We start from the raw sequence: 15,668 nt of genomic DNA on the forward strand, positions 1-15,668 counted from the left end.
TTTAGATTTATTTAATTGATATTGAAAATAATTTAATTAATTAATTAAAATTTATCTATTTATTTTATTTCTTTCGTATTCATTCATTTATTCATTCTGAAAAAGATTTTTTAAGTTATCTCTCATAATTACCTTTATTGAACGATGCTACATGTACATGTCTGATAATTCTTCCTGCATGAATAATCTGACTAGTTCTCCTTAAAAAATACGGAAATCTAGAAGTCCAAAGACTGTATTTCTCATTGAAGAAAAAATTGAGTGTTAAAATTACTTGCGTAAACAGAGACAAACTAATTGACAGGTAGAGACACAAAAAGACAGTCTGAGACTCTTCTCAAAATTAAATGTTGTTATGGAAGAATGTCAGATGTGCATGGTATTGTGATACAGCATAGTAAGTGCATGGTTTGAATTCTCAATCCCCTACTCCCATGTGTGGAAATTTAAAACAGCTTATAAAAGGTCAATAACACCAAAATGTACGAAATATCAAGATTGTTTTTTATTCTTTATACAATGAAGCGCATTGAAGTGGTAAAATTTTCCATTTGGACGAAAAGTTCTGAGTCATGTTTTGAAGGTCACTTATAGCATAACGACACGCCCATTTCTTTAGAAACGAGAAAGGAATATTCGTCGTAATGTTTTAGGACACTGCACTTCCCGCGACAATCAACATGAGTTACAATGAAATTAAGAGTTTTAGATAAGAAAGAGCTATGTATAGAGTCCCCGCTTATGGAAAACACACATTGCAACGATTTTGTCCGTGATTTATGATTTTATCATGTTTACTGGAGCTAGCATGGCACATGTATCAGTCGAACACGTGCTTACTCGGTGTTTATATAAACCGTCAATTTCATTGGATGTTATATTTATGAAATACCTGTTCTACTGGTATTCGATTGAATCATTTGACCGAGTTTTCCTTTCTAAAGAAATGGGCGTGTCTAAAGATAGCTCAAAACTTTTCATCCGAACAGACAATTTTACCACTTCAATGCGCTTCATTGTACATGTACTGTGTTGTCTATTATAATTTATGCATTATTATTGTTGAAAACTTATATGGTAAGCTGATCCTTGGTATGACTTAACTACTATGAATCTGTTACTATTTTTGATATCAGTTAACTACATTTTACTCACTTCCTGTTGACCTGTCTGACCAGCCCTGGTGTTGCTGTTACATTATTTTGTAAATCATCATGCAACCAATATTATGAGTGCCTAAATTCACTATAAGTCTATTTAACTTATATTTGAGCTATATTTTCACATTATTTTAACGAATTCTATAAAGTTTCCTTGTCTTAAAAGTCAAAACATTCTCTAAAGTATGGCACGCCATTTTAGTCACTTAATTTGTAAAATTTTTTGTGTGTTTAAAAACTTAGATGTTCAAATATATTTTGTACTTTTTGTAAGCATTTGTTTGTATTTGTTTGTAGTTTTTTACCACAGGTTCTCGCACACACTCACTCAGGCATACCCATGTACGCTTGCTGTGTATACATGTCTCATGCACACACTTGGGGAGAATAAAACTTGTTTTCTTGTGACCTTGACTTTCTTCAAGTGTTTCAGTATTGCCTATTGAGTATTTGGTTAGCTATCTGCCTATCTATTCTTCGCTATAATTTAAAATCCAGGCATCATTGACATTATAGACAAATGTTCTCTAACAAAAAAAAAACAAAACAAACAAACAAAAAAAAAAACAAACAAACAAACAACAACAACAAACAAAACAAAGAAAAAAATGAGATCTATTGTTGTATTCATATGAGTACATAATGAATTCAAAATCTTCTACGAGAAAAAAAAGAAATCTTTTACTGTAGCCTTCAATACAAATTTAGAAATATTGTATGTGTTTTATGGCTTTTATCAATAAAAAATATTCATTTTATTTCTCATTCCTACGTTGATCGATATGCCCCTTTGAAATACCCTTGTTGCCTAATTATGAAGTTTCCAAGTCGATTAGAAGCTCAAGAGCATGCTCTACCTACAAAGAATTTCCAAAATGGTAAGTTAAAAACAAGTTAATGAAACAAGGATATCAAACGTCTTTCTAAAATGAGGTAAACCATCGAAAACAAGATGAAGAAACAAGGATATCAGAATTTTGCAAATTCTGTGGTCGATACAGTGTCTCTGTCAGCAAATACAATCTATAACTGAGTCGAACGCTGACTGACGTTTTGTATACAATTTTTAGCCCATTATTTACTCACTGAATTCATAATACATATGTATCTACGGACTTTTCCCTCCCATTTGCCCGGCATGACAAAGAGGACAATGTTAGTGTGACCTCGGTCAACAATTGAACCTTACTTCTCCATTGGGTCCGACCTCTAACGTTCTGAGAGATTCGTGCTTTCTCTTTTCAAAAACTGTACTGTATTAGAGGATCTTTGAGCTTGGTAACTGTTCGTTTTCTCCATATTTCATCTTGTGGCTACATGTACATTGCTAGGTACGTACAGTGTAGTTAAAAATTATTTCGATTCTAAATAAAGTCGTCAAAATTAATATTAAAAAAAGATCCACGATTTCCTCAATGACAGTAATTATACATAGCAGTTTTTGGAGACCATATAGTCTGTTACAACTATTGGAATTCAGATAAACGCTAATTCAACTCGACAGTTTAAGTTATTGATAATCATGTTGATGAATCAAGAATAACAACAGTCGCGTTTAAAGTCATCCTTTCGCAAATTCTATGGTCGATACAACGACCTTGTAAGCAAATACAATCTATCAACAAGTTGGACGTTTTTAATATGTTGGGAGATTTTTTATGCATTGAATTATCTACGGTTTTTCTGGGTTTTTTTCACTATAATGACATATAATATGTGACCGGTTTCCAAGGGATGTTCACTACTCCATGGCACCTGATCCCACCTCTGATGTTTTAGACATCCGTGTTTGCTCTGCATTTGATTTGTATTGTTTAATAGATTTTTGAGCTTGAAGAATGTTTCTTATTTACATATTTCAATAGACCTTTGTTTGTCTGTCTGGTAGAAGAAGAAAACTCTTCCCGTGCCCTCTATCATATTTGGATACATGTAATTTCCTAACTATAGTAATTTATAACCATCTAAAACTATAAAACTAACTGTGATCTATTTACCTAATAAACATAGAGTGGGTGCGACCTGTCGACAAGGCAAGTATGCTTACTTTTTCTTTGTACCTGATCACACTTCTGGTGTTTTCAGGGAGTCTGTATTTTTTTCTGTTTATGACCCTTAATTATTTCGTATTCTTCTCTGATTTTTGAGATTGCTGTTTATTAAATGAAAAAAAATTCTATAACTGTAGTCTTTTCTTTAAGTATGTGTCTCAGTGTTAGTATAGATATTAAGATATTAATAGTTTCATATACCATGTATACATGTACATGTAATAGAGAGGGCACTTTTGGTGTGTTTTTATTTACCAGTTCAAACTTTATTTTCGACGAGTTCTGATCTTTTCTTCTCCCGGTCAGTGTCTCTGCAAATAGCTTTTTAAAATGACATTTCAAATTAAGTTTGGATGAAATTAAGACGCATTACAAAATGATTCAGCAGCACACTGAGTCATGTGTGGATAGCCCCTTGGTCGGTTTTGTCAAGAATCTGGCATCAACTGAAATGAGCCGTCAGCGTCATCATCATTGTTGATAAGATAGAAACTCTGGTCACGGCATGGTTTACTTAAAGAGTGTCAGAAAGTTCACAACACACCTTGGACTTCTGGAAATAAACAACATTCCGTAAACAAATTATAGATTCTGATTGCACATTAGGCTTCAGAATAGTTAGTAACAGCTACTGATTAAAAAAATATCTGCACTTTTATCATAATTGAGTAAAAACATGAATCTTTGCGCACATGCGGGTCGGGAAGGTCTGTTAATGGCAGTTTGATCAGAAATACACTTTGTTCGTTCCGCACCACTAACGCTGAAACAGGCAGACCCCTTACTCACACATTATAAAACACAGCAATGTCTTGCACCGAGTCATTTATACATTGTACGATGAAGGCCAATATCTTCTACGTGATCTCTATTTTGGTACTGTTTCCAAAAATTGTGTTTTGTATTACTTATTGTGATATTTCTGTGTTATTTTTGTCCTTTTTGGGTTTTATTTGAAATCGTGTCAATTTTTCTAGAGTTTCACCCTTAAGGCTGCAGCCCAGCGAGACAGGCACTTGCCACCCGTAGGTGCCACCATTGACCAACTCATCGCGAGTTCCATGGGAGGAATAGAAGGTAGGCCCATGAACATAGGCAATTTCGCCACATATGATCCACAAATGTATGGCCTGTCATATGAGGATCATATGCGGCGAAGTTGCCTGTATACACCCTGAAATTAAAGTGAAAAAAGTTGTTAACAGATAATAAATATTGAAATTGATTAATGGTCGATAACATTTTCTAACAATTCTTATTGCTTATCAAATTTTAATGCACGAACAGTTTCCACTGGCCAGATTTTTAAACCAACGAAATAAATCTATACTCATCCTCGTTTACTACTTGTCAATTACTAAAAGCACTTTTAATCATACATTACATCTTTGTATAATTTCTCTTATAATTTAGTTTTTTTTTTACCAACATTGAAAAAATATTTTCATACATATGCGTACGTAACCCTTTATAGTTTACAGTGATGTTCTTACGCAAAATGAAAACGTTTAATTTTGACCAGAGTTCTTAATATTATCGTACCTAGAAATAAGATGTATATTTAATCAATCTCATAATAAGTGTTATTTTTTCTTTCAAATAAACCATATCCAAAACTTTAATCACAAAATTAGTCTGACTTATTTAAACGAGTAGTTCAACGTTTACCCTTAGATTTGAGTTTGATATTAAAATTTTCTGGATTGGGAATTGTTTCAAAGCGTTCTTCCCTTTGATGTGATTTTCTTATTTTATTTTACCAGAGCATGGAATTGAAAAAAAGCAACAAAAATTATGCTACGATTTATCAGCTATGAAAAAGAAACACAAAAACGACATATGATGAGTAAGCGGTGTCAAACTCGGTTATAGGTTACAGGAACGTTAATTTAAAAAAGATTAGTTGTAAGGAAACCGTAACAGAATTGATAGCACCATTACCTCCAGGATACAAAGATAAAAGTATTGTACTGTCAACGCTCAACGCAACAAAATGATGGCGGGGAACACCTACATAATGTAATGAACCCCCATCTACAATTTTCAGACAGACAGTAATACAAATACAACTATAGGGTTCATATGGCAAATGATGATGGCTTTAAAAAACATAAAGAAATTCAGGTCGACATCACTTCCTATCTTTTACCAATAATGTAATTTGCATAATATTTAATAAACGTACACGTTCAGTAAAGTTTTAAAGTTTGTTTAGTAGTTCTTTTGGAATTTGATAAAAGACCATTTATTAAAATGAAAAATAAAAGACCATTTATTAAAATGAAATACTAGTATTTATATGGAGATAACGAACAGTATTCAAGCTGAAAAGTCCATTAAACAATACAAAGAGCAAACACAGTCCTCTAAACATCAGATGTTGGATCAGTTGCAATGGAGACGTGAGCATCCCCCGCCAACCGGTCACACCAGCCGTGTGCTCCTTGTCATGACCGGGAAATAACGAAAAAATCTGTCGACAATGCAATGTGTAAATAATGGCCTAACAACTAGTATGAAAAACGTCAATCAGCATTTGAATCAATGATAATTTCTTTTTACAAGGTCATTGTACCATAGAACTTACGAAATGATGACTTTAAACGAGACTGCTGATATTCTTGTCTTATCTGAACTTGTTTGTCAATAATTTACCTCGTTTTAGAAATTGTTCATAGGTAGATCATGCTCTTGTGTCGAATCAACTAAGAGATATAAACCTAGTATATTACAGGTGATGAAGGTATATTGCTGTAAAAGTAAGGAAAGTTGACGATTGAAAAGTTAGTCACCACAGTCATCACGTTTATCATAAAGCTTGGTTGTTAGACTACCATTTACTTTTTTTCAAGTAAAATATCCAGATATGAAACAGATGTGTCGGACTCTGTGGAATCTTTTATCTCAAGCTCATTGGAATATATCATATCGACATAAGAATGGAAATATCCATTTTTTATTGAAAATGCGTCAAAAGTGATTTGTTGTTTTTCAAATGTCTTTTCATATTTTACAGAATAATTCTTTGTTAATACTGTTTTCTTTTTCTAATGTTTTTAAAGTGGGAAAGCATTGAAACGTAAACATCGAATATGAAAATGTTTGAATGGGTACGTTGCGTTTTCTCTTTACGTATTGTATTTCTCTGAAGGTTATAAACTCCCTCCTCCTGACCGCTTTTTAGTTCGAAGTTTAATCAAATGGAACACTTTTTCGAACACAAAACAGCTGTGTTCGCAGTGAAAAAAGGACGATAATGGCCTAAAAATGTCGAATTTTCAGAATTCTTTTACATACATCAGTGAAGGTGTCGAGGCTAAAAGATAGTAATTAAACACCTATTGAACTTTAAAAAAAAACTGCTACAATTAGCGTGTAATTCCTGCCGCTACAGATAGGAAGTAAGCCTACAGGGGTGTTCCTTGTTGATATTATTCTCGCTGTCTCTGTAACATTAGTTCTCATTCCACTACAAGCATACCCCCTGTATATATATTGTAAGACAATCATCTATAAGGTTATTCAATGATTAATTATTTACAATTATTATTTCAAATTATTTGCTTTTAAGCGGGAAATGAAAAAAAAATATTCTTTGATATTACCGTAAACCAGCCTAGTATTTTTTTTTTTAAAAGCATGTTTTACTTTTATTAAACAGGATAAAAATACAATTTAAAGAATTGAATACTTCGGTGAAAAATATAACTATATTAGACAGAAACTAAAATTTATTGATTCAGAATTGAACAGATTAGCATATTTTTTAATTATTCAGGTTATGTAAATATCAGCAATAAAATTGTGACTCCTGGCTCCAAAGTGCTAGCAGAATTAGACATGTACCTTACCAGAGAACAATATGAAATCCTATATTCACCACAAAGGTAGGAAAAGACAGAGCTAGACATGTACCTCAATAGTGAACAATATAGAATCTTATAATCACTACAAACGTATGAAAAGATAGAATTAGACAAGTACCTCACAAGTGAACAATATATAATCCTATACTCACCAGAAAGGTACGGAAAGGCAGAGCTAATAAACATGTACCTCTGGTTAACAATATAGAATTTTATACTCACAAAAAGGTATGAAAAGGTAAAACTAGAGATGTACCTCACGAGTGAACTATATAGAAACTCATAATCACCACAAACGTATAAAAAGATCGAACTAGAAATTTACCTCACTAGTGAAGTAAATACAATTCCATGCCGACCTCAAAGGTATAAAAAAAAAATAGATGAAGGCATGAACAATATAAATTTTATACTATTACAAAGGTTTGTTAAACCAAATCTTTAAATATGTATCTCCCCACTGGTGTACAATGCCATAAAGAGTTGGACTTTTGCCACACTAGGGAGGTACTGTTGGTGAACAATATTGATCAAATCTTACTCAAAGCAAAAGTACATAAAAAGAACTAGATGCCCCTCAGAAATTATGTTCACCTTATAGATAAGGAAAAAGCAAGAACTAAGGTACACTAGTGAATAATATAAGAATCTAATGATTACCACAATGGTATGAAATACGGAACTGGATATTTAGATAATTTGAACAACACATCATCGTATACTCACAACAAGGTAAGGAAACAGGAACATGTTTTTTTTTCCCATTGAACAATATTATACTCATAGATAAACTTCAGACTCTTCGTTCAAATGTGTGAGCAGCAAAAGACATATATATCGCTAAGCTAAAAGATACTGTATCCCATTCATCCCATTCTCAAAAGTTAGAAAAACAAAAGCTAGACATGGAAGGAGAAAAAGGGTTATCTACAAAGATATTGACCATGATTACACTTGAAAATAATAATAAACTTACAATTTTCACTTGTTGGATCAATGATAGAGAAAGACCGAAGAGGAAGGCCGTGAGATCCGGAGTTCTACGGTGGCCAAATGGCGAAGTACCCTATGTATTCAAACGATGGGCATATAGTAAGTGGTAAAATGTGACATTTTCATATTTCATTATGAGTTTCATTGTTTGTAGGCTGTAGATTTCTCCTATAATTTTTTGTTGTTGCTTCTGGTCAATAGGTAATACAGACAGATACATGATAAGAGTAGCGATGAGAGAATGGGAGAAATATTCGTGCCTTAGATTTAAAAAGAGACAAAACGAATATAACTACGTTGTCTTCCAAGACGATTTCGGGTATGTATAAAATTTACATTTAACAACATGCATACACAGGTATCTAAAAAAAAATTCACTCGTGTAACGTTACAACACCGGTACATTCAGAAGACAAAGATATTTCCTATTTCTTCTGCATCTATAGTGCAGAGCCTTGTTGGTCATCATGGCACTTGAAAACAAACATTTTAAAACATTTCAACAAATAAAGTATTTTAATTGTCAATGTTTTCTACCTTTTTATAGGTGTAACTCTCAATTAGGTATGGTCGGCGGTGGGCAACCATTAAATTTAGACAGGAATGGATGCAGATATGTAAGTTAAAAATTAAATTAAGTTGTGTAATCTGAAAACCATATGCCTCCCTTCCATCTGATTTTAATTGAATCAATGTGCAATGATTTCTTTGTTGTCAGAAAAAAAATTCCCCTCTTTTAATGGTTAATGAAAAAGAACTAACGTTGTGTACAGTTTACACACCACCAATTTACCGACAGATTCAACAGTCGACGCTAAGAAAAAGCGACCTCGCATGATCAATGTAAATCATTGTTGATTAAAGGTGCAAGACTGCCATTTTTCTTAAGTATTAAGAATAAAATTAAAATTTGTGAAAGTGCAGGGATGTGTCAGTCAAACCCATCCAAAAATTTAAAGTTTCAATATCATTCAGATGAAATAAGATTTTTTATGTATTTTCGTGTGAAATGCTATTACAATATATGTCTTGATATTCTACAGAAAATGCCAACTTCAAATCTGTGTCTATGCACCTTTAAATACTAGTACCAATGGTATGTTTTGAAAACAACCTATAAAAAAATCGTTGTATGCATTAGCGTGAAAGGTTCGAAATATTGTATAGAGAAGCCGTGTTTTTTGTAACCAATTTACTTGTCAAATAAATCGTAATTTTATCTAACTCCTGAACGCTCGTCCCCCAGATGATTGTTAATACAATATGAATTTGTTTTAATTTTTGATGTGCTTTTGAATGCAAAATCTTTTTCTGGTTATGTAATTTTCTTTTGGTAGACTATGATCAAATATAATGTTCGGCATGAGAGCACACCATTACTACGTCTGTAGTTTTTGACTGTTGCAGAAAGGACTATACCTCCATGAAATCGGTCACGCTGTTGGTTTGGTTCATGAACACCAGCGACCAATTAGAGACCAATTTATTCAAATCAACTACAACAATGTACAGCCTAGTCTACGACAGTGGTTCAATAAATACCCCAATCGCCAAATAAATAACTTCAATATTTCTTACGAGTTCTCTTCTGTCATGCATTATGGAACTACGGTAAGTAACAGTGAAGGCGAGACAGTTTAGGTAATAAGAAAATCATTGTTAAAAAAGTAACAGTGAAGGCGAGACAGTTTAGGTAATAAGAAAATCATTGTTAAAATATCATCATCACAACGTCAGGAGTCCTGAGTCAATTTTGTGCTTCTCCCCGAAAAAATGAAAGATAAACAGAGGTCTCATGGTAAAATGTTGTCTCAGGACTCGTTATGTTGTAAGAATGAGTAAGTTCATGCACCATTCTTATAAAATTTGATGTTGGAAAATGTAAGAATTTATAATATAGAACAGGAATCAAATACATATAGATGTGGATTGAATTCATATGTCTGACGCATCGAATGTTAAAACTGTTCGTTAACCTTCAGTAACGTGTTCTTAGGCATTTTCTTATGATGGACGATCAAAAACAATAGAAGCACAACCCCAGTACAAAGCTCAGGAACCAGAAATAGGGCGTGTATATTCTAAAGAACTTTCCTTCACAGATATTGCAACTGTAAACAACATGTATTACTGTAGTAAGTCACTAAATCTGTAATTAATGTTTTCATTTTACTTTGTTTATTCGGATCAAAATTTTAAAAAACAAATAGAAAAAAAGATTTTGAGCGCAAAAATTTGAATAAAAAAGAGCTATAGTTATCTTTCCTCTGTTCATTCGTAAAAAGCTTTAATTTAATTAACGCTTATGGATTTCAAAAGAAATGTTACTATAAATATATTGTCATCCCAATGTACACCTTTTAAGCAAACTATAGTAGCTTTGCAAAGTCAAAAAGTTTTGGCACTGGTAAACTGTCAGTACTTTCAGTATGTTGATTAATGTGTTACATTGTACAGACAGACACTGTAGTAGGAATATACGATGTGGAAATGGTGGATTTGTAGATCAGAACTGTCGGTGCTCGTGCCCTGATGGAACATCTGACTGTGAAATTGGAAAAGAACCACAGTTTCAGTGTAAGTTCAAAAGTATTTTATTAATTAATTTGGTAACCAATGTAAGTAAAAATTCTTGTACTGTAGAGAAAAAAAGACATGAAACGATGCCTAGATGTATTTTTTTTAAACGATACTATCCTCACTTTATTTGTTTATGGTGAGTAAACCTGATTCAGCAAATCCTAAGTTCCACTCAAAAAATAATCTTTTACATAGAAAAAATCTTTTTAAAGTTTGTAGGAATAAGGATAAAGACTGGTCATGTAATGTTTGGGCGAAACAGGGCGAATGTGAAAGGAATCCCAGATATATGAAACCAAACTGTGCGCGTGCGTGTGGAATCTGTAGTGATGCCCTCGCGGCAGACAAAGGTAAAGATTTTGTTAAAAAGTTTATTTATGTATACTTGCATGTGTACATAAAAACATGCACTAGTATATATTGAATGATCATGTTAAACTTATTCTAAGATCAAAGTTTTTCTTTCGTTTCAAGGAATCATTTTAAAAGTTTATTCTTTATCCTTACAGGAAAGTCCCCCTGTTCCCTGCCTTTTTCCACTCATAGCTAAATACAAGCAATAAAAGTTACTTAAGAATTCGAATTTCTTCAAGACCATGTTTTGTTGAGAATAAACAGATACTTTCGACGATTTTTTAGTTGTCGGGGATCGGTGTGTGGATGCATACCCTGAGGGCACTTGTAAAGGTTGGAAAGCAATAGGAGATTGTGTATCAAATGAAAGATGGATGGCACAGAACTGTAAGAAGACGTGTGGCGTTTGTGACAATGATATAGACCCACCAGGGAGTAAGTACAGTATGACGTCATGAACTCTGAACAAAGTTAACCGTTAGATTTTGACTCTTGACTTTTATGGCATGATTATTCATATATCTTCCTTGTCTCTTCTTTAGCTGGGTGTTCAAACAGACAACCAGATAGGAAATGTAACGATTGGGCAGTGAAAGGTGAGTGTGGAGCAAATCCGCAATGGATGGAAAAGAACTGTCGAAAGTCATGTCGTCTGTGTCCTGAAGATAGAACCACCACACAAAGTCCACCACCAACAACTACATCTCAGATCATTCCAACAGCTACAACACTTCCACCTTTTACCACAGGTACCCTTCCACCTACCACAACGACTTTCCTCCCAAAAGCCACTACAACTAAACCCCCACTTAACACCACAACTGTACTCCCATCTACCCCAACATTTCTCCCACAAACCACCACAGGCGTGCTCCTTCCTAACACCACAAGCATTACAAGTACGCTTCCACCTACCACCACAACCACCAGAACCACTGTTACCATGACCACCAGAAGAAAACCAGTTACTACCACCAGACCTCCTATTACAACTAGGCATCAAACAACTACTTTATCTCCAAGGACCACAACAGAAAGAGCAGGTAACATAATGATAATTTACAGTAAGAAATTGTATTGATGCTATCTAGTTTCCCATTTTTTATTTAAATATACGTATTTAAATGTTAGCGAGATGCCAGTGTTAGATTAGTGGCACAGTTTACTTACTTTATGTGTTTACTCAAGCGTACGAGATATGTACTGCACACAGGGTTATTTTCGCCCCGTTTTATTTTCACCCTTTCTCACTTGCAGATAGGTCTGTCCCGTTTAAAATTCGCCCAGTCATACTTTTGTTTAAGAAATTATACCGTATTGTTTGAGTTTGTCCCGTTTTAAATTCGCCAAATAAGGTAGGGCGAAGGAGACGAAAATAAAATGGGGGCAAAATTTTCCCTGTAAACTGTATTTTTTTTATTTATGCCTTCTGTACTTATGCTTCTAAATTATTTGTGCTTCACCTGTTATACCTACTGCTATGTTGTCATATTATACCTGTATATACATCATAGGTTTATTGCAACCGTTCCTAAAAGGTACCGGTATACAGTAAAAGTACTTGTTGCACCTTCAAGATTATCTGCCTTGGTGCTTTCTGCTCCAGTTTTCTGTAATGTATTAGATGTGTTTTGATGTACATGTATGGGTATAATAAATTTGTGTTTTCTCTAACGTGCTTTTCGCATGCATTTCCTTTAACGTTATTGGTTCTGGGGTTTATTGAGGTTTATTTTATGTAACATGTTGGTACCTATATAATGTAGTTGAGTGTTTGGGTATACTTATATTATTTTAAATAGTAATATTTCTTTTACGTATGTGAGTTGCCGAAGTTGTGTTCTTTATCGTATATTGTTTGCTGAATTGTGTTTTCCATTGTGTGTGTATATATTGTTATTTATTTTTTGCCCTACCTGTGGGTATATGTTGTAGTTCTGCCATCTGCTCCAGTAGTCTCAGTGAGACTAGTTACATCGGAATCTGTAGACTTCAAGGTCACGTTTCCTCAGGACGGATCAACACCAACACATCTTAAAGTGAAGCCATTCCAAAGAGACCTAAAACAGAGAAGTTACCCTATAGGTATGATGGGAAACAGCTTTACTCTTTTAAGAAGAATCAGTGTGGAAATTTTGAATATGAATTCAGAACAGATCAAAACTGAAAACAACCAAACTACAGCAGTTATGGAAAAATAACATAAAGACTTTTCTACTGATCTACAACTTTTTCATATTTATTCAAGGTAAAACATATGCATAAAAAAGTCTAATCAAATTTAAAATAAGAAGATATTTTGTTTTCCAGAATTTACCAATGGTAAGCCTCGGAGCATAGTTGTAGAGTACTTCAATCTAAAGCCTAAAACGACGTACACCTTTCGATTTTTTACCATCAGCAGAGCAGGAACTGGACAATCAGTAGATAAAACAATAATAACAAAGACGACAGGTATCCACCTTAAAAAGAACTGAAATAATATTAAACATAGGCATGTCTTGATTCTAAACTTCTTCAACTTAATTTACAAGGCTTACCGGGTATATCTTCTTGGTCTTCAAATTGTGATGCTAATTCGTTAACTTTCCTGTGTTATTATAATTCAGACAGAGCAGGTACCTGTAAGAACGACTATTCCAATGCCAAGTGTCAGACTTTTGAGACGAAGTGGAAATTCTGTAGACTTCACAGGACTTGGATGGAGAAGCATTGTAAGCAGACCTGTGGTTTGTGTCCCGTAAAGAGGGATGACCCAGTCAGTAAGTAGTTTATTTATGCCTGTGTTCCATACTGAGGGACAAATCAGTCAGTAAGTTGTCTAACTACACCCCCTATACAAGATACAAGATATTTTATTTACCAATCAAGGGCCCCGGGGGGCATTTCAACATACATAAATGTACAATTTAAACATTCTCTCTTTTTTTATAACAATATAATTAATTTTTTTTTAAACAGTTATATAAATGACCAAGTTACATAATAATATTACATATAAATATAAATGATAAAACATTAATTGCTTTGATATGAACATGCTTTATGCGATGAAGCTTTGACATATACAGTCACCTTTTCAACTTTTGTCTTACATGTACGAACTTTTTTTTCATATCCAATATAAATAATACCGCTGCATTTCAATTTCGGAATTTTGAATTGCTTTTTTTCGAATTTTGCTTTCATAAAATTTCCAAATTTTTTAATTAAATTTTGCGCAATACACTGAATAAGGACACATTAGATTGAATTAAATTAAATTCATATGAAGTACAGTTTCTGGTTCTAACATAAAATATGTGGAGAAAACAAACTTTATTCGACCTCAAAAGTCCTTTGATCATATTACAAAAAAGGAGCGTTTCCTTACCATTCAGTATATTTGTTTCTTCTCTGTGTTTCTTACCGTCTGTACTTTTTTTCCTCAGGGACAGGTGATCCTAACTGCAGGAACACCAATAAGTATTGCCTGACCTGGTCCCGCCACGGACACTGTGTAAGAAATCCCTCTTACATGCTCAACTACTGCAAGGCAGCGTGCAGGGTCTGTACTCCAGCAGCGTAGAGACACGCAGAATGTTTTGGAGGATTAATATCTTATTAACAGAATATCTAATGATAAATAATTAAGGTTTTTTGGGCGAACACCCCACTATCTTCAGTAATACAAAGTATTCTATGTGCAGTAAGTTAGTTTGAATATGAGTTTAGACCCCCCCCCCTCTCATTCTCTTGGAGAATTTAATACTGATCCCTTTATGACCTTAGAAAAGGCATCTGAAAGCCCACCTTCAAAGTTATGTTTCTTCCTTCCTTGTTTGACTAGAGAGTATTTGGGTTTTAATTGTGTTTTTCGAAAATGGACATCTACCAAACCCAACTCCCACACAGGAATATTCCTTGATCAGCTCTCCTTGTGTTATATCATGTCAAATTCGTAATGTTTTATATGTTGAAGTAAAACTTATACACTGTATGCTACATGTAAACTTGTATGATTGTCAGAAGCCCAACGAAAAATCTCTATGATTTGAATGTGTAAAGACGTACTTCATAGAATAAATGAGATTGTTAACTCATCACACATTCTGCATTTTTATAATAATACTTGATATTTTAGGGTTGTATGCAAAATTGTGCCACTTGTTTTTGTATGCAAGGTCTTTTTTCTTGTGAGAATGAGATGAATATGAATTTTCTTGAGGTACAAGGTATCTACAATCATGTGTTTTCGTATCTATTCTTTATTTGTCATATTTAACTTATTTTTCGTAATAACATGTTTTATATCCTATAAAATATATCGATATTCTTTCATGCTTTTATAAATGTATGTTCTTGATGTGTTTATTTTTTAATTGTAAAATGACCTATTATGTTTTCAGTTTATAAATTGATGAATTCTATAAAAAGCTTCATCCTTGAAATAAAATTTAAATTGTTTGGTTTTCATAGTTTTTCCTGACATTCAACACCTACTCCTTAACATCCGAAATGTAAATCTTCTCAAAGAAAGAGACTCCTCTGCAAAGAGAGATACATTTATTATAGAAAACCCTTGTCTTTTCAACTATCTCTTCGATAGAAATGCCTTTCCTTTCCAACAATCTCTGTGATTGAAATACCCTCTTTCTTTCCTACAATCTCTGTGATAGAAATAC

The 15,668-nt window shown here is 33.5% G+C and overlaps 1 protein-coding gene across 1 annotated transcript; it reads left to right on the forward strand.

Annotated features, from left to right (window-relative positions):
- Window positions 1-3,648: 3,648 nt before the first annotated feature.
- On the forward strand, window positions 3,649-15,490 carry LOC134253783 (zinc metalloproteinase nas-38-like). The gene is made up of 16 exons (XM_062736371.1): window positions 3,649-4,087; window positions 4,189-4,288; window positions 6,990-7,098; window positions 8,081-8,169; window positions 8,272-8,389; window positions 8,618-8,687; window positions 9,478-9,681; window positions 10,067-10,205; window positions 10,528-10,647; window positions 10,863-11,000; window positions 11,290-11,439; window positions 11,547-12,047; window positions 12,940-13,089; window positions 13,315-13,458; window positions 13,614-13,766; window positions 14,436-15,490. Exons 1-16 carry the CDS (start codon window positions 4,019-4,021, stop codon window positions 14,570-14,572), a joined length of 2,391 nt encoding a protein of 796 aa, XP_062592355.1. The 5' UTR covers window positions 3,649-4,018; the 3' UTR covers window positions 14,573-15,490.
- The last annotated feature ends 178 nt before the right edge of the window (window positions 15,491-15,668 follow it).

The sequence above is a fragment of the Saccostrea cucullata genome, unplaced genomic scaffold (genome assembly GCF_032062105.1).
Source record: "Saccostrea cucullata isolate Sc308-1 unplaced genomic scaffold, CSIRO_AGI_Scuc_v1 ctg112, whole genome shotgun sequence".
Classification (NCBI taxonomy): domain Eukaryota; kingdom Metazoa; phylum Mollusca; class Bivalvia; order Ostreida; family Ostreidae; genus Saccostrea; species Saccostrea cuccullata.

Bases quoted from the DNA above. Each gene is read 5' to 3' on its own strand.
- LOC134253783 (XM_062736371.1), top strand. From the start codon at position 4,019: ATGTCTTGCACCGAGTCATTTATACATTGTACGATGAAGGCCAATATC. The intron at 4,289-6,989 runs GTAGGCCCATGA...TTAATTATTCAG, and splicing joins TTCCATGGGAGGAATAGAAG to GTTATGTAAATATCAGCAAT. The intron at 13,459-13,613 runs GTATCCACCTTA...ATTATAATTCAG, and splicing joins AATAATAACAAAGACGACAG to ACAGAGCAGGTACCTGTAAG.